Source organism: Saccopteryx leptura, chromosome 4 (assembly GCF_036850995.1).
Source record: "Saccopteryx leptura isolate mSacLep1 chromosome 4, mSacLep1_pri_phased_curated, whole genome shotgun sequence".
NCBI lineage: Eukaryota > Metazoa > Chordata > Mammalia > Chiroptera > Emballonuridae > Saccopteryx > Saccopteryx leptura.
The window spans coordinates 33,965,269-33,985,718 of NC_089506.1; the positions used below are offsets into that span (position 1 = coordinate 33,965,269).

The 20,450-nt window shown below is 37.1% G+C and overlaps 1 protein-coding gene across 1 annotated transcript; it reads left to right on the top strand.

Annotated features, from left to right (window-relative positions):
• The first annotated feature begins 4,048 nt into the window (after nt 1-4,048).
• Nucleotides 4,049-20,450, top strand: FNTA (farnesyltransferase, CAAX box, subunit alpha). Its single transcript, XM_066380439.1, has 9 exons — nt 4,049-4,284; nt 6,273-6,358; nt 8,416-8,530; nt 10,229-10,333; nt 12,748-12,874; nt 14,624-14,772; nt 18,008-18,070; nt 19,362-19,533; nt 19,815-20,450. Exons 1-9 carry the CDS (start codon nt 4,088-4,090, stop codon nt 19,935-19,937), a joined length of 1,137 nt encoding a protein of 378 aa, XP_066236536.1. The 5' UTR covers nt 4,049-4,087; the 3' UTR covers nt 19,938-20,450.

The following is a 20,450-nucleotide window of genomic DNA, read 5'->3' on the forward strand; positions in this document are numbered from 1 at the left end:
CTAAAGCGCTTAACATAATAACTAAAAGGATCTATACAAATGCATTGTTGAGGTTTTTAATGAAAATAAAAGACTAATCATAATCCTTTGAGTCCAGTTTGGTACTTAGTTAACCTATCCTGTTAGGAAGTCATGATGCTTTCCTCTTCCTTTTAAAATGTTTTAATCAAGCAATAGATTTGTCCCAATAGTATCAAATTCCAAGCAAATCATGGTGAAATTCTTATTATTGATCAAGTTCTGATGAGTAAACGCTGTGATTTGAGTTTATTATTTACTTGGTGGCCTAATGTGTTCTACAGAGACTCATGTTAAGGGAAATTTTCAATATGCTTGAAATAAATAGCATTTTAGTATAAATACAGGAAATGACTGTACACATATATCAATCAATGATTTGAGACCTTCTAGTTTTTTAATGGTAGCTTTTTGTCTTTTAATAGCCTTAGTTATTTAAAATCCAAAATGCACTAAAATGTCATTGCTGTCACTAACTTTGCTGTTTACAGGTCATGCGTAATTCCGAATGCTTTGTACTCAGAATAATTTCCAGGTTTGTCTTGTTTTGCCATGTTCATGTTTTGACAGTTGCCCCACCATTTATAACACCCAATTTTTGGTTGTATAATGAATGGTAAAATTCAGACAGGTCTAATAATTTGCCTTATTTTGATTAATAAATTCTATCAAAGATTTGGGGATAGAAAGCGGCTTTCCTCCCCCCCTAGAGTATTTTTTAAACTTTTCAGATGAGCTGGAAAACATCATACTACAATAGAGTTGGAGTTGTATTGATTACAATCCCAGCTCTAAAGCCTTATACTCATGTCTTAAGTATTGATTGATCTGTGAATTGTTGTTAGTTTCATATTTGACACTGTAGTTATCTATTGAAGTTTAGCCTTTGCAAAAAGGATATTGCTAGGTATATTCTTATGTCTGATTGACTATTGAATTGATAATATCACAATTTCATTCTTGGTCATTATAATCCAAAATGAAATCCAGATAGGACTAAATTTCTCAATTCCAATTTAGCCACATTACAAGTAAAATCAATACAAATTTAGCAACATTGGCGTCCAAGCATTTTTCCATGTTTACCAACCATTTACTGTGTGTTAGATTGGTGGATTTTCTCACTTTTTTTTTTGAGGTGAATGAGTTGGTAGAGAACCTTATTAAGAAATTTTTACTAAAGTCACAAAAATATAAAGTCCAAGAAACCACCAGAAGACAGGTTTTTAATTTTTTTGAAATCTTATATTGTATTTCCTTTTGATATCACTTATTCATTTTAATTTTATGACTACCAACTTGTTATGGTATTAATTATATGTATATGTTTATATGTATGCATATAATATATGTATATGTATATGAAGAATAAAGTTAAGATTTGGTCAATCTATATTTTCCCATTCAAGTACAAAAATGTTTTCAAGGCTGCAAAAAAGTAAAAAGTGTACAGTTGTTGTTAAACAAGTTGTAAATAAAGACTTGTATAAAAATTGAGATGAGGTTGTTTTTTTTCTGCCCTTAAACCATGACAGACACATATCTAATAATTGTCATCCACCTGCCTTTGACACTTGACAAAGTATCCTATCAACTTAAAGATTATGCCAGACTTAGTGTAATCAGGAATGTTCCTTGAGATTTTTTTCTAGTACCTATGATAGGTTTTGTTTTGACTTAGGCCTGTACTTAATGTTTGTCAACATATTGTCCAGAATTCTTAGAGGTGAACGTTAACACATGGCATCTCCCCTCTAAGAGTTATCATGTTAGTATTATCAGTCTTACCACAGACAGTACAGCAAGAACCAATAGTAGAGTATTTACTTTGTTTAACATATAAAACATTATTGGTGGCATTCTATTTAGGCAATAAGGGCCCTTTTCCTGCCTTGTAGACCCTTACAACTCACCCTTTTTCTACTCTATCCTAAACATTATTGAAATATGGCACCCTTAGTGTTAAAATTTTAAGTGGTAGCTGCAGTGTGAAAATTGATTATACTTATGTTTAAAATAATCAGCTAAGTAATTCAAAAGTGAACTTAGCACCAAGATTTAAAAAGCTAGTATGCACATAGCTCATTTTCATGTCAGGAAGACATATGTAAGTTTTTGCATATATATATATTAGCATGGAAGTAACCATATTAAGTTTAGTGTTTATTTTTGTGTCTGTCCCAAGTAGTTAACATTGAAGCACATGAGAAGGTAGGCTGAATCACAAAAATAAAAATAAAATATGGCCCTGGCCAGGTAATTCAGTTGGTTAGAGCATCGTTCCAATATGCCAAGGTTGTAGATTTGATCCCCGGTCAAGGCACATACAAGAATCAACCAATGAATGCATACATAAGTAGAACAACAAATCGATGTATCTTTCTCCCTTTATCTTCAAAATCAATTTTTAAAAATGTCTTTGCCTTCAAAGATTTGTATGATCAAGTGAGGGACAACACAGAAAAGTGTCCCAGCTGAAAGTCTACCAATTTGCTGTAAGAACATTTATGCTACTGTGCTGCTTATTGGTACATCACAACCCACTCCGAAACTTAATGGCTCTAAATCAGGGGTCTCAAACTCGCGGCCCTTCTCTCTCTCTCTCTCTCTCTCTCCCCCCCCCCCCTCTATAATGAGTAAATAAAATCTTTAAAAAAAAGCTCACCAGGTTAGACCAAGGTCACTGGCTCGAGCAAGGGGTTACTCCGTCTGCTGTAGCCCCACGGTCAAGGCATATATGAGAAAGCAATCAATGAACAACTAAGGTATCGCAATGCGCAATGAAAAACTAATGATTGATGCTTCTTATCTGTCTATCCCTGTCTATCCCTCATCTCTGTCTCTGTAAAAAAATTAAAAAATAAAAGCCTTTCTGACTATGTGAAAGGGTGAAAAATAACTTTCCCTCTACCCTTCTGAGTTCTTGGCTGAGTCCCCTTTAATAAAAGGTTAACAAGAGAAAAATAAAAAGGCTTATTAACATGTATACTTCATGTGTACCTGGGAGAGACAGAAAAATTAGTAATTCCCTGAGGTTGCCTAGAATTCAGGCTTAAATACCATCTTAATGGGAAAAACGGGGGGGGGGGTGCATGTGGGCCTCTTAGGGGAGAGTAAATGATTTTTAGGAAAGATGAATGAGCCCTTAGAAGAACTGATGGGAGACATGATAGTTTGTGATGACATTTGTCTGGATTTGGTGTCTGCTTCTACTCTCAAAACTCCTGGGGAGAGGATTTATGACAATTGAATTCATTTTGGAGGATCTGTCTTTAGACAGATAAAGGAAAGAAAGCTCAGAGAAAGCTTGCCCATGCATCTGCTGTTTTGCAAGTGCCTACATACAGCTCAAAATAATATGTCAAAGTTTATTTTGGAGTAGCACACCCTGAACACCTAGACGTATATTAGGGTGATGCTACCCAGCACCAGAATGACACTCTATGACTAGAGGCTTTATTTACTGCCATGAGCAACCCTAGCACAGGATAGTAAATAGTTGTTAAATGCTTACCTTTTCTGTAACATAACTTGTATATTAGAACTTTCATTTCAAAAGACAAAAACCCTGAATTAAGTTCTGAGATATAAACACAAGCATCCAAAAGGAGGGAAAAGTGTACAAGGAACATAAAGATCCTTAAAAGATTAATGTGGAGACCAGCTCCCCAGAGATGGAGGGAGTGGGATTAGGTCTTGAGCTGCAGGCCAGCTGCCCTATCCATTGCTCCTTAGACTGCTAACAAAAGGAGAGCAATCTGTCCTACTGAGGGAATCTAACAACACCAGCATTTTTTCAATGGCCAACTACAAGCATTTGGAAAGTCCTACAAATGGGATGACATAGGAAACCTGGAGACTTGACGTCTGGGGCCCAATCTCGACCGTAAATAAGTATCCACCCAGGTCAGCCAGGGTTAGGATGCCGGGCTGGGACCCTCTGGCCCTCGTCTCTATGGTTGGAAAGCCAGAAAGCCGGAAATGGGACTCCTGCGGGGGAAGAAAGGGAGGGGCGGGGCCTTGAAGGGGCGGGGCCTCCGCCGCCAACTGGGCTGCGGACCGCTGCGAGATGGCGGCTACTGAGGGGGTTGGAGAGGCTACGCAGGGCAGCGAGTCCGGTCAGCCGGAGCCACCGCCGCCCCAGCCGCACCCCCCGCCGCCCCAGGAGCAGCAAGAAGTGATGGCAGCCGAGGTCGGAGAAGCGATGGCATCTCCTATGGACGATGGGTTCCTGAGCCTGGACTCACCCACCTATGTTCTGTACAGGTAACGCCCACAGCGGGGTCGCGCGGCCTGAGGCCCTTCCCAGGAAGGCGGGGGCTCCCCACGGACGGCGGTTCCGGCTCCGCTCGCGCTGCCTCCGCGTGTCCGGCCGAAGTTTCCGGGCCCTCGCGGTCCGGCCGGCGTGGGGCGCGCTCGGCGGGGTCAGGGCCCGGGCCGCCGCCGTCGCGCTCCCCTAACCCAGCGCTGTCGCCGAGAGTCCGGGGGAGGCGGGACGCCGAGCCGCGGAGAAACTCCCCGACACTGGACGGCACTCTGTTGGGTTGTGTGGGTGTCGCGGTGCAGGAATTGAAGAAATCGCGCGCCCCGTCCCATGCTCTCACTAAGAGAGCCTGAGAATAATCTGCCTGTATGCCGAAGGGTTTGGGCGCATTTTGATAACCTGGCTGGAAATAATGATTTAAATAGGTTTAGATTTGCTCACTTGAAAAACAAGGAGTAAGGGCTTCCCGTGCTGAAATAGAGAGAGCTAGTGTAACATCTTGAAGGACTGGGACATTTTCATCCTACATTTTAGCGCCTTGCATCAGCTAGGCGCCGAATTAGGGTTTAAAGATGTAAAGATACGTGTTCCCTAAACTCATATACATATATTCCTGCATCATCTCGTACATAATACAAGTGAGATGTAGTAGGCAGCGTTGGGTACCGCTGAAACTCTCTTGCCTTTTCTGCCCGTCTTTGCCAACACCCGGTCCCATCTCGACCAGCTCTTTGTTTTCTTATAGTATTGCTGGCTCCTTAGCTCTAGTAAAAAACCCGCAGAGACAAGTGAAAAGTCCTTATTTCATATTTTTCTTTTGCCTTATTTTTTTCTCCTTTAGTTCTAGGTAAATGCATTCAATTGCTTATTTGCCTTGCATTTATGAATGAGTGAAAGTCAGTATCCAGATTTTGTTACTGTTTTATTGTTAATGTTTTACTGATTTAAATTGGTTCGAGTGGCCCCATAACTCTCAAACCTCCTTTCTGAATTGTGAAATGTTCAGCTTATTCACTCCGCTCTTATTTCCCAGTGTCTAAATAACAGCCTTCCCTTTCTCCTGCGCTCCCCAGGCCCTAGGTCTCACACCCCGGGAAAGGGCAATTCTCTCCTGTGTGTTGCCCTCATGTAGCCGGAGAACTTTCAGGATTGTCGGGATTCCACAGAATCTTGGCTGTCAATAGCTGATCAGTGTAGAGAACTAAAAAATGGGTGAAAGGGAAAGAACATAAGTAAAAGAGTGGTTAAATCAAATTTGTTCACACTGAGCAGTTCACATAGAAAGTCTGTAGGTACCCATTGTACCCATTGTTGCCTCTATAATGGTCCTTTAGCATATTGATAATGAGAGCATTCATTGAATGCTGTCTATATGCATTTATTATGTGCTATATTTGTAACATACTGTGTAAATATTTAAGCATGGTAATATATAGTATGTTTATGACATACTATATGCTTATTATTATGCAGATTTTAAGTGTTTGACATGCTGTCTCACTTAATCTTCCAAACAACCTTCTAAATTTAGTTGGTAATATTATCTTCATTGTATAAATGAAGAAACTGAGGCCCAGAGAGGTTAAGTTAGTGTTTACTTTGATTTTAAAATGTCAGTTCCTGGTGACTTGTTATTCAAGTTTTTAAAAAATACTAACTCCAAAGAGTCATATTAGACCAATGAATTAGATTGATTTCTAATGTAAAACTATGGTGTACATGCTGCAAAAAAATGGTTTTTCCACTTCTGTTAAAATTTTAAATTTGAAAACGATTTATTTTATTTGGAAAATTATTCATTTTATTTTAAAGTTTAATGTAAAGCAAAGTGGCAAGATTTGGTCATGAGGAATCCAACCATGGTTCCGTAAGATATTTATAAACTGTTAGTATTATTGTAAGTGTAATTGTTGCAATTTCTAAAAACACCAGAGTTTTATTCTACTTACGTATTTGAATAGAATCACTGAAAAATATATATATTTTTCAGAGACAGAGCAGAATGGGCTGATATAGATCCAGTGCCACAGAATGATGGCCCCAATCCAGTGGTCCAAATCATTTATAGTGAAAAATGTAAGTTTATTTTTATTAGAAAAAGGTCTATAAGTCAAACTTAGTAGCTGAGTTGAAATTCACAACTATATGGCTAGGTAGGTGACAGATTTTTGTCTAATAAAGATCTAAATGACTGTGATAAGTTAACATTGTGTATTTTTGTAATTTATTTTCATGATTAAAAGTTTTATTTTGGCCTGACCAGGCGGTGGTGCAGTGGATAGAGCGTCAGACTGGGATGCAGAGAACCCAGGTTTGAAACCCCGAGGTCACCAGCTTAAGCGTGGTCTCATCTGGTTTGAGCAAGGCTCACCAGCTTGAGCCCAAAGTCACTGGCTTGAGAAAGGGGTCACTCTGTCTGCTGTAGCCTCCCAGTCAAGGCACATATGAGAAAGCAATCAATGAATAACTAAGGTGCTGCAACGAAGAATTGATGGCTTCTCATCTCTCTCTCTTCCAGTCTGTCTGTCCCTATCTGCCCCTCTCTCTGTCTCTCTCTGTCTCTGTCACAAAAAAAAAACAAAGTTTTATTTTGTCCAAAGAGTAGACATAGTCTAAGTCATGAATATTACTTCATAATGCATAATAGCTACTATGTGATCGTGTTTTTTCATTTACTACTTAATCTACAACATAAATGAGTTACTGTTTTATTTAAAATAAACTTGGGTTGCTGAAACAGCGATTTGAAATATATTTTAGCAGTGAGTGTTAGGCTCAGTTGGAATATATTTACTGATATTGAAATGAGTGGATTATTTTCTTTGACAAAGTATTCTTTCAGTAATGAATGTGAGAATACTTTTGCAAATTGAAAGACATACAAATGTTAATTGTTCTTCTAAGAAAGAATAATGAAATGAAATGCTAGTTGTGTGTGTGTGTGTGTGTGTGTATATTTAAATATTTTTCAGTTAATGCTTTGTTACCTGAGATCATTTCTCTATTACAAAAGTCATTAATTGTTTTTTTCTGATTATAAAGTAATGCCAAGAAATGTTTGAAAAGGAAGAGTAATGGTGTGAGGGTTTATCTTACCAAATATGAAAATGTACTACTACAAATAACATGTGCCTGACCAGGTGGTTGCGCAGTGAATAGAGTGTCGGATTGGGATGCGGAGGACCCAGGTTCGAAACCCTGGGGTTGCCAGCTTGAGCGCGGGCTCATCTGGCTTGAGCAAAAAGCTCACCAGCTTGGACCCAAGGTCGCTGGCTCTAGCAAGGGGTTACTCGGTCTGCTGAAGGCCCACGGTCAAGGCACATGAGAAAGCAAGCAATGAACAACTAAAGTGTCGCAACAAAAAACTGATAATTGATGCTTCTCACCTCTCTCCGTTCCTGTCTGTCTGTCCCTCTCTATCCCTCTCTCTGACTCTATCTCTTTCCCTGTAAAAAATAATAATAATAATAATAATGTGGAATTGGAACAGAAATAAGATTAATAAGGAATCTAAAAATACATCATCAGTATAAATGGAAACTTAATATTTGATAAAAGGACATCTCATACCTATATGAAAAAGATAGATTAATTAAATAATGGTTTTGTAACAGTTTGCTATGTCTTTGGATATAAACAAAATTATATCCCTTTCTCCTACCTTACATGAAAATAAATTACAGATGAATTAAAGTTCCAGGACAAAATTATAAACATACTAAGAGCAAATATTAGAGAATAATCTTTCATTTTTGGTTCTGTAAACTTGAACAAGTTAATATTTAACTTCTTGTGTACCCTGATTCCCTCCTCTATATCCATGTTTTGGAGAATGGGTAAATAAAATGTATCATTGCCATACAGTTTAAATACTCTATAATTATGAAGAGGATCTAGATTTGTTACAACATGGACAGATCTCAGAAACAGTGTTCAGTGAAAAAAGACACAAGTTTAAGAAACTTCAGAAACTAAATCATTATTATTAAGGTGAAATTTACAGTTATTTACTTTTGTTTATTCTAAATAATGCAATAAAAATCTTTTTTTATAAGAATATAACAATATTTTATGTTATAATAGTAGTTTTAAACAAGGAAGACAGTCCTAATGCAGTTTTATGCCGTTTACAGTTAGAGATGTTTATGATTATTTCCGGGCCGTTCTGCAGCGTGATGAAAGAAGTGAACGAGCTTTTAAACTAACCAGAGATGCTATTGAGTTAAATGCAGCCAATTATACAGTGTGGTAAGTAATACACATTATTAATATTTCTTGTTTAAATGTGTTATGTTTTAGTTTGAATGGCTTTTTTCTTATGTGAACTTTAGTATCAAAATAATAACCACATAAGAGTGTAGAAATCAAAGACTGAATGAAAAATAGTAACCTCTACCACATTCCTTCTCACTACCAGTCTCACTCCCCAGAGGCAGAAACTCATAGCCGTTTTTTATTGACTTAAATTGTATATTCTTCTCCTGGCCGGTTGGCTCAGCAGTAGAGCGTGGACATGGTGTGTAGAAGTCCTGGGTTCAACTCCTGTTCAGGGCACACAGGAGAGGCAACCATCCGTTTCCCCCCATCCCACTCCCCCTTCCCTCTCACTCTCACTCTCTTCCTCCCTCTCTCCCTCCCTCTCCTCCCCCTCCTACAGCCTTGGCTCAATTGGTTTGAGCACATCAGCCCTGGACTCTGAGGATGACTCCGTGGAGCCTCTGCCTCAGGCACTAAAAATCATAATAGCTCGGTTGTGAGCATGGTCCCAGATGGGCAGAGCATTGCCCCAGATTAGGGTTGCTGGCTGGATCCCAGTCAGGGCACATGCGGGAGTTTGTCTCTGTATCTCCCCTCCTCTCCCTTAAAAACAAACAAAAACAAAACAAAACTGTCTATTCTAAATAATATGCTTAATTGTTTTACTTTCCATTTTAGACATTTATCTATTCCTTCTGGGGAAGATACAGAGTTCACTCTCCACTACACTTGTTTTATTTTTAAGTAGCATTCTTGTAGTGGTTTTAAAAGTAAAATTATCATAATGTTTATAATGGAATTTATTATATAAATAATTATCTAAATGAACAGGCTGTACTGTACAGGGAAAAAGACATCTTTGATTCTTGTATAATACAACACAGGTAACCCCAGAGTATTACCTGAAAATAATCACTAGTTGGTTGTTTTGTATTTCACATTTGTTGCCTTTTGCTATTTTTACTTCAAAATGTTCCATTCTTACGGAGTATCTTCAAAAAATTAAATATAGAGCTGCCATATGATTCAGCAATTCCACTTCTGGATATTCAAAGAAAACAAAAACACTAATTTGAAAAGACATATGTGTCCTTACAATCATTGCAGCATTACTAATAACAGCCAAAATATGGAAGCATGAATGGATAGAGATGTGTATATACAGTGTGGGGCATAGAAGGGTTACAGTTGTGAGCATATGGAACAGTTCATTCTTGTACTATTATTAATTATAGTATTTATTTGTATTACAACTGTAAACCAACTTTTGCCCCACCCTTTATATGCATAATGGTGTATTATGCAGCAATAAAAAAAATGAAATCTTGCCATTTGTGACAGCATAAATGAACATAGAGGGTTTTGCTCTACATGAAGTAAGTCAGACAGAGAAAGATAAGTACTATAGGAATTTATGTATATGTGGAATCATAAATGAATAAATAAAACAGACCCATAAATAGAGAAAACAAACTAAACAAACTGATGGTTGCCAAAGGAGAGGGAGGATGGGAAGGAAAAAATATTTTTTTTGATGTTTGATTCTTCCAATCACCAGATAGTTTATGAGACTGGACAACCACCAAAAAAAAAGTCTAATTATGTTGTTGTCTTGTAGCTTTATTTGATACCGTGGCTAGGCAATTTATGTGGAGTCATGAGACTTTGAATGCTTGATGTTTACTATAGGCATTTCCGGAGAGTTCTCTTAAAGTCTCTTCAAAAGGATCTACATGAAGAAATGAACTACATCACTGCAATAATTGAAGAACAGCCCAAAAACTATCAAGTTTGGTAAGATGAAAATAGGAAGGAGACGTCACTTTTCTAATAGTACCCACCAGTGGGTGATAAGAATATAGGAAATTGTTTCTTTATCATTTTAGTGCTTAGCATTGGTGCTGATGTTATCTGTCTAACAGGGTTGTTAGGAGGTCTAAATGAGAATTTTGTTTAATCTTAAAAGTGGTGACTGACCCTTAATTAACACTCAGATGTTTTCTACTCTTATTATTTAAAATATTAACATTAGCATGTAATACTGCTAGAGTCAGAAAAAATTTTGAGTAAAAAATTTGAAATGTTTTCAGTGTGTTAAAAAATGACTTTCTGGTGTTTGTTTATTCAAAATATTTATACTGATGCCAGAGATACAAAGATGAACCACATACAGTCTAAAAGGAAAAGCATATAATAAAACCAGGTATTTTATAGTGCAGTGTGAAAAGCATAATGGTAGTTTTTCACAGAGTGTATTTGTTCTAGAAATTAAGCCCCTAAGTTAACATAAGCAAGAGGATGATTGTTATTTGTGGGGAGAGCAGAACACAGTGGGAGAAAAGAGAAATGAGGGAGCAAGAGGACCGAGAGGTCGAGTTTGCACAGTCCCTGGGATAGCAGTGAGCGCCCCATGGAGGAAGCTCTGTGGCTGCTGTTGTGGAGAAGGAAGGGGAGGCACAGTCATGGTGGTGGAGGACAAGAAGGACGTGCTGGTGGAGGTGGTCGTGGTGGTGAAGTTAGTGAAGTAGAAGCAACATGGTGTGCCCTCAAGCACTGTCCACTTTTCTGTGCCACTCAGTGCCTGTTCATTATGTGGGAGTTTCCACCTTTTTTTTTTTTTCAATATAACCACTAACATAGACGCCTATCTTAATGCCTGAGATTTTAGGATGATTTCTGAGAAGAACGACCTCTGAGGCAAAGAAAATACTCTGGGGAGATGCATGAAAGAGAGCACAGTGCTCTCAGGGAATTGTGTAATTCCATGTGATGGAGTAAATTTGGGAATCATGGGATAAGATCATAAATTGCCTTATGAACGTGGATGAGGAGTGTGGACTTGATCTTAGGGTCAGTGAAGAGCTGTGGACAAATTTTAATTAAGAAAGTAACACGATTAGATTTATCCTGACAGCAGGGTGGAGTGTGGGTGGAATAGGTTCATTGCACTGGTATAAGCTAGGGGAGAGTGTGATGGCCATGTAGGAAAGATAAGGATAAATTTGAGAGAGGTTTTAAACACAGAAGCAACAGGTATTGAAGTTTCATTTACTGGAGGAATGATAGAGAACAGTGATGTCTAGATATTTGTCTTGACCACTGAGTGAATGGTGGTGCCAACCACTTGGGGAATTTGGGAGATAAAGCAGCACATTTCTGGGGAAGACGGATGGATTCAGTATTGGATAAATGGAGTTTGGTGTGCTTATGGAAAACCTGTGTAAAGTGGGCCAGTATGTGATTGAAAAATGTTCACCTGAAGTTGAAGTCAGAGCTGTGGATGAGGATGCTCAGGGAGAAGTAGGGTTCTGAGGTGGAGGGTAGGACACTGGTGAACGTCATCATTTTAAGAAGTGTTCCAGGATGACTAAAGAAGGAATCTAAGTTATCACAGAAACCAAGAGAAGAGAGTTTTAAGAAGAAAGGAGTGGATGACAGTATCAATTCTGCTGAGAGGTCAAGGAAAGTATGGACTGAAAGATGACCAGTGGATTTGTTAATTAGGTGGATGTTAGGGAGTGATTTTGGTATGAGCAGCCCTCCCACCAGGGGTGGAGTGGTGACTGTGGGCAGAGGAAAGTGATAGGAAGAGAAAAGCCATGCAGTCGGTTGAATCGTAAATGGGAGATGAGAGTTGGCTGTTGAGAAAATAAGGCACATCAAGTAGCAAGTCAGAGATGTGTTTTTTGTTTTGTTTTTCCAATGTGGAAAACTCCTCTTGACAAATTTGTAACTTATCATAGCTACTTGCCAGAGTAGAAATGAATTCAGTTCCTCCCACGAACTGGTGAAGTGAGCATTTGTTTGTTTGGACTTAAGGAAAACTGACAGGCTATTTATAACCAGAAGAGCTTCCGTCCAGGAATGTTTCAGAATTCCTTGACAGAATTTTGTGGTTGTCAAAAAAACTATACTTCCAAATTTATCTTGAGATAAACCTTCTTTAAGCTATAAACTATTTGATATGTTTTATTTCACTTTACACAAAAATCACAAATCACTGTTTTATGTTTTCCAACTTAGTGTTCTAAAATTTTTCTTAGTGTTTCTTTTGTGTTATCAATTCTCTCCGATAGTTTTGATGAATTAGAGGTGAATTTCTCTTTCATAAGCATTCTTCACATCACCTAGCACAGCATATGCAGCTGATACTTTAGTTCTTGGGTAAATTAACACAAAACTTCTCTCTCTTCTTCACCCGGCTTTAGGCATCACAGGCGAGTATTAGTGGAATGGCTAAAGGATCCATCTCAGGAGCTTGAGTTTATTGCTGATATTCTTAATCAGGATGCAAAGAATTATCATGCCTGGCAACATCGACAGTGGGTTATTCAGGTATTGTTTTTTTATTACAGTGTTTTCCAGATTTTAATTTTTTGACTGAAATAATTAAAATTACTGTTAAATTATAAGTAGACTTCTGAACCAAAACACACATATTGATTGTTACAATATGTCTATAATTATTAATAATTAAGATACTTAATTATTTGACATCCTTAATATTGGTTAACCTTTACAATTTCCTGAGATATATTGGTGAGTAACTTCACATTAAAGAAAAATAATAGTAATTTCTTAATATTTTTAGATCGAATTTGCATCAGATCTTATATTTGCAAAAAAAAATTAAATGGAAAAAGTAGTTGTACCTGACCAGGTGGTGGTGCAGTGAATAGAGTATCAGCCTGGAACGTAGGCAGTGGACCTGGGTTCAAAACCCTGAAGTCGCTGGCTTGAGCACAGACTCATCCGGCTTGAGTGTGGGCTCATCAACTTGAGCATGGGGTCACCAATTTGAGCATGGGATTGTAGACATGACCCCATGGTCGCTGGCTTGAGCCAAAATTTGCTAGCTTGAGCAAGGAGTCACTGGCTCAATTGAAACCCCCCAGTCAAAGCATGTATGAGAGAGCAATCAGTGAACAACTAAGGAGCCACAACAAAGAATTGATGCTTCTCATCTCTCTCCTTTCCTGTCTGTCTGTTTCTCTCTCTCTCTCTCAAAATAACAAAAGCAATTGTAATTTTTTAATACAGCTGTGTTGTTTTAATTAAAAAGGGCATAGTATACACTAAGATTTTTGCATACATAAACTCTGAAATAGGATTTTACAGCAACTATTATTTCTACCCACTTGTTAAACTTTTATGCTAAATCTTAAATAGAAGAGAATATTATGACTCCCACTCTGGGCATTTAATTTATTCTACCAAACAATTCTTGTGTTGTTTCCTGTGCATTTTTTTCAGTAATTGTTACTTTCTGCAGTATTCATTATACCAAGAGTATTTCATCAAATTTTTTCTTTTTATGTAAGTAATTGTAAACTTTTCTATATTTGAATAAAGGGATACATCTTCTAAAGGTATTCAGTATTTTAATTCTTTTATGAAATTCTTTTTTGCTATTAGCAAAAATAACATATCTCCACTATCTTTTTCATAATGTCCCTCACTTTTTCAGTATCTGTACATTTGATCATTGTTTTTTTTCAAATTGTCTTTATTGGTTCACTTCTCTCCATAATTTAAAAAATAAGACAGCTTTATAATGTAAAAAATTTATGTCTGAATCTAATTGTATATATTTCCCTATGTGTATTTTCATGTAATTTCATCATATATGTGTATTTTGAATATTTCTTATTGAATAGTATGTGTTAATATCAGATCACATCAAATTAATATACTATAGTTAATTTTCTTTTTTCTAAACTTAGTTAAGTATGTATATTTTTTTGTTTTTGATTTAGTTCTTTAGAATAATTCTTGGCTCAGATAGTATGAACATGCCTCTTTTTATCTCAGTTGTTCTCAAGAAGACAGTACTGAATTACAGGCCACTTTGTTCTCTCGTCCTCATTTTTTTCCTCCCTCATGACTGTTCCCTTGTTTTTGATTACCAGTACTTTTTCCCCCACTCCATTTGACCTACAACTATCATTCTCTTCCAGGTGTGTGCTGAGTCCTACATCTTCAGTTCAATCTACTTAGCTTTGCTGAGTTTGATTTATTTATTTTTATTATTTATAAATAATGGGACATTTCTAATTAGGTATTTTATTATTTATTTTCTTTTAGGAATTTAAACTTTGGGATAATGAGCTGCAGTATGTAGACCAACTTCTTAAGGAGGACGTGAGAAATAATTCTGTCTGGAACCAAAGATACTTTGTAATTTCTAACACCACTGGCTACAATGATCGTGCTATATTGGAAAGAGAAGTCCAGTTAGTAGTCTCCTTTACTTCACTCATTAAAAGACCATTTGTGCCCTGGCGGGATAGCTCTCAGTTGATTAGAGAATCATCCTGATTTACAAAGGTGGTAAATTTTATCCTTGGTCAGGGCACATACAAGAACAGATTGATGTTGCTCTCTCTCTCCCTCTTCTCCTCCCCCCCCCCCAAAACCCAATAAATAGAAAAAAATTTTTAAGTTATTTAAAGAATATTTGTGTGCCTGCCTTATGTCAGATATTGGGGATACAGCAAAGATCAAGACTGTCCCCAGTTCTACCCTCATGGAACTAATAGGACAGAACACTTAGATGGAATCAATAACAATAAATTTACAAATATGTAGTATACCTCTATTTTGTAATGTCTTAACTTTCTTGAAATATTGTTGCTAGTACAGATTGAGAAGAAATCAGATTTCATAGTGTCTAGGCAGCTTCATTTTAAAACTATTTTATTAAGTTCTTTTGTATTTTGGATAATAGTCCCCAGATGCCATGTTATTCTAGTGCAGGGTTTTGGGCCAGATAAATCTTTGTTGTAGGGAGCTGTCCTGTGCATTGTAGTACATTTAGTAGCATTCCTGGCCTTTATGTCCTATACAGGAATCCTCAACTTATGATGGCTTCACTTATGATTTTTTGACTTAAAGATGTTGTGGAAGCATTACATATTTAGTAGAAACCAGCTAGGCTAAGCTATGATGATGCTTTGTAGGTTGGGTGTAGGGTGTGTTATATGCATTTTTGACTTATATATAGTATTTTCAATATATGATGGGTTTATCAGGACATAACCCTTTTGTAAGCCAAGGAGCATATATATATGCATCAGTAGTAGCCCTCTCCCCATTTGTGACAACCAGAAATGTCCCAGCCATTGCGAAATGTCCTCTCAGGAGCATAATCGTCCTCAGTTGAAAACTACTGGTCTAACAAGCATAAAGCTAGAAATCTCTTGAGTTGGCATGAATTTCTGTATTATAATAAAAATTAATAGCCAACTCCTTTCTGATTTTTGTCTATTTTGTCTCATCTAAATTGGAACATTTGTTTTTATAGCCTCATGAAACCATAGTTATAATTTTAATTATAAAAGTGCTTAACAGCTCCTTTTTTCTTTAATAAGTATTCTGTTGTGAGGATTAGAATAAAAAATTTTTTGAAGGAAAGTGAAGTGTCATCCTTCAGGAAAGCAAAGCGTCATCCTTCAGGAAGCTCTGTTGCTTCCCTGCTAAGTTAGAGTGCTTCAGATTATTCTACCTTGAATTAATCCTATTAATAATTAGGAATTTCAAAATGTGTATTTCTTATTTACTGTGGTCTATCTACATCAGGTCAGGTGTAATAAGGTATTTAAAAATTGACATGAAGCATTTTGGAAAATGCAGATTTCTCATAGCCTTTAAAGGCAAATCGCTGGCTTTCTGTTACCAAATAGAAATAAAAATAATCAGCCAAGAATCTTTTCTCTATTTAATGTTTATTACACTCTTCAGTTAAGTAAAAGAAATAAATTTAAGATGCTAAGAGTAGCAGTAGTTATCTCAAATTTAGTTTGTTAACTAAATTTTTTTAACTCTTAAGAATACAGAACAATATAGCTGATTATTTCTGAACTTTTTTCCTTTTATTATAAAAGTAATGCAGTGTCATTGTGGGAGAATTGTACTGAATTGTATAAATAAAACATCAAAATCTCTTGATTCTCCCTCTTCCCACATCCCATTCTTTAGAGTGAGCTACAAGTCGTGTGAATCCTTCCAAGTCTTATAAATACATTTGCAAACATGCACAGCAACATAGGCAATCATATTAGACACATTTTTTCACTAAATATATCATGATCATATTTCCATTTGAGTACAAAATCTACTAGCACTATTAATAATATTTACCATTTATCAAGCATTTACTGTATGCCAGCACTTTCTGTTTAATTCCCATAACAACACTGTGAGATACCTGATGGAGAACTTGAGGTTCAGAGTAGTTCTGTAATGTGTGTAAGAGCACGTAGATAATAACTGATGAGGCTAGCGTTGATGCCGAGCCATCTGACATCAAAGTCCATGTTTTAACCATTAAAATAGACAATGCTTTGTGGATGTATGTAAATAATTTTTTAAATGTATTGACTTACTTTTGACGAAGAAGAAAGGGAGAGTGAAAAAGAGGGAAGCATTCATTTATTCTACTTAGTTTTGCAGTCATTGGTTGCTTCTTGTATATACCCAACCAGGGATCGAACCTGCAGCCTTGGCATTTCAGGATGATGTCCCTACCCACTGAACTAAATGAGACGAGGCCTACAAATAAAATTTTTTAGGTTTGCCATAATGAAATTAATCTTCTACAGGGACTAGTTAAGACCTGCAGAGACGTGGTTTTACAAATAACTGAAAACATTAGGTCATGTAAAAGTAATTGGAAAAATACTTTTAATAATGCTGAATGAGTTTATTAATATTACCTATGAAGAAAAAGTGCTATTAGCAATGTGACAAAACCAAGATTACTAAACTTTAATCAGTGACTTACTCATTTGAGCAAGTATATAGTAAAGCAACATTCTACAATTTTATTGGAGTTTTTTGTAACTGGACCTCGATTATATGTAATAATCTGATTCAGGGGAAGAGAAAGATAGGGAGTATTTATTTTGACTGGGAATCACATAATAGTTCGCTGGTAATCTTGTTTTAAAATTTAAAGAATATACATTTGTATCGGTTTCTTATTTTTATTTATTATTTATATAATTTCCATGCTGCACATTTTTTATTATAATCTATGTTCCTAAGATTATATACTACTCCTTTTTCAGTGACTAAGGATGTAACAGGCAGAAGTTGATCTTAGACTTCCCCCAAGATTGCTTTCCCAGTGAAAGGAAAATCTCCTTTTTTTAGGTGACATTTCCTTCAGAAGGAAAGCCTAAATTAAAGGAAATCTGCCACACTAATTTCTTTTTCTATTGTGAATTGAGCCTTTATATTGTGTCCTTCCCCGGAAATGGATACAAATACACAATAGGGAAGAGCTATGTAAATAAGAATTGACAGCTGTAGGCTAGAGCGCTGTAGATATGACCTGGAGTGATACCCAAGTCCACTAAGAGAGAGATGAAAGCACACATCCGAGCTGTGCCAGTCTTACAAACACTTTCTAATTACTTCACTGTTCCCAGAATTATACACATATTCATTTGCGGTCTTTTCTTACAGGTACACTCTGGAAATGATCAAACTAGTGCCACATAATGAAAGTGCATGGAACTATTTGAAAGGGTAAGAGGTTTTTGCTTGTTTTATATAAAATACAAGCTATTAATATGATGCATCATGGAATATGTTCCATAATCAGAATCCAGAAGGACACTAAAGAATTTTCTGTTTTCCTCTGAGAGAAGTGTGTTATGACACCTGTGAACAGTGCCTTCTACCCTTCTCTTCAGCTTCCAAGCCCATACAGCACAGTGTTTAGATTAGTCCATGAGTAAACAGTAAACAGTTATAATTGTGTTTATGAATCCTGCAGTCTTATGTCAAACAATGGAGTACACACACTCAGTTTATGTTCAGCTGAGGAACACAGTAAGGCAACGTCAGCTGTTTACAATCAGATTGCACAGACACATAGCTAGCCTTTCTGTTTTTACTTCTAGAGATCTTGTTACAAGTCCAACTTGTTAAACTGACAAGGTTTCACTTGTGTGGCCACTGACATAACCAGGCTCCTTGTCAAACTTAGAGGTCTCCAAGAGTCAAAAGTATGGGGCCAGTCACAAGGGGAAGTGTGTCCAGGGTAGGGGCCTGAAATTCCTGGAGAGCTACAGGGATAAGGAACCATCTCAAGAAGAAACAAATATCTCTCCTGTGTTTTCCTTCACTTTAGAGTTTTAAGAAGATAATTTATTTTCAGTTTTAATTTTGTATGTTATAGTTTGAATTATAAATGATCACTTTTACACTTCATTATTCTTTTTTTTTTTTTTTTTTTTTGGTATTTTTCTGAAGTTGGAAACGGGGAGGCAGGCAGACAGACTCCCGCATGTGCCCGACCAGGATCCACCCGGCATGCCCACCAGGGGGCGATGCTCTGCCCATCCAGGGTGTCACTCTGTTACATCCAGAGCATAGCTCTGTTGCATCCAGAGCCATTCTAGTGCCTGAGGCAGAGGCCATAGAGCCATCCTCAGAGCCCTGGGCCAACTTTGCTCCAATGGAGCCTTGGCTGTGGGAGGGGAAGAGAGAGACAGAGAGGAAGGAGAGGGGGAGGGGTGGAGAAGCAGATGGGCTCCTCTCCTGTGTGCCCTGGCCGGGAGTCGAACCCGGGACTCCTGCACGCCAGGCCGACGCTCTACCACTGAGCCAACCGGCCAGGGCCTCATTATTCTTTTAAACTAACTTTACTCAGCTCTGATTCATCATGATAAAGCTCATATTATTTAAACATTTAATTTAGCTTTAACCTCTTTCATTAACAATAAGTCTCCTTTTTCTGCTTATGTCATAGGGGCTATTTCCTCTTAATCTTTCTACTATTTTCTTCTCAAAATTTAGAATAACCTGTTTTTAGGATTTTGCAGGATCGTGGTCTTTCCAAATATCCCCAACTATTAAATCAGTTACTTGATTTGCAACCAAGTCACAGTTCCCCCTACCTAATTGCCTTTCTTGTGGATATCTATGAAGATATGCTAGAAAACCAATGTGACAACAAGGAAGACATTCTTAATAAAGCATTAGAGGTAAGTTGGTGGAACTCAGTGCTTTTCTTTCTGGTTTCTCAGAGTTGGGTCAGCCTAGTACCACTATTCATGGCCCTTTTCAACATGTTACTCAGAATTCAATGCAGGGCGATTTCTGCTGTTCAAAGCAACACCCATGTCACTGGTGAACATAATATGTGACTCTAATGGTATATGTCATTTGAACATGATCTGAGTTAAACTGTATTAGCTCAAAAGCATTTGCATTAAAGATTGAATTACGCATTTTCTTTAATGAAGTTCTTGTTTTTCATTTTTAGTTATGTGAAATCCTTGCTAAAGAAAAGGACACTATAAGAAAGGAATATTGGAGATATATTGGAAGATCTCTTCAGAGCAAACACAGCACAGAGAGTGACCCACCAACAAATGTACAGCAATAACACCAACTAGAAGAACTTAATAGAATGCTTTTATTTTTTTAAGAGACTCTAATACAGGAGTTTAAAACTAGAGCGATCATTCCTCTGCCTGAGGCATAAACATGCATTGCACAGGCACTGCTTTTTAACAAGAACTAAGTGTGATGTTCCTTGGCTACTGCTGCTATTCAGACTAGCTCTGAGAAATTTGATTTTTTTAAAGCAGAGTAATTTGTGGGGAGGTAGAAGAAACAAAGTCCCACAAAGGAACTTTTATCTTATCAACATTCACTCTAATCCCTTATCATCAACTCCTCCCTAAATGGTATATGCATCAGGATTTGCAGCATTAATGATTGCAGATAACTTGTATGTAATGGACATGAGGTAACTTAAATTTCGGTTCAGGAAGCAAGAAATGAAGTTATTACATTGGAGCTGCCATGCCACACTCACAGAATCTTGCTATCACTGTAACCAACTAATGCCAAAAGAATGGTTTTGTAATAAAATTATAGATGTATCCTAAAACAA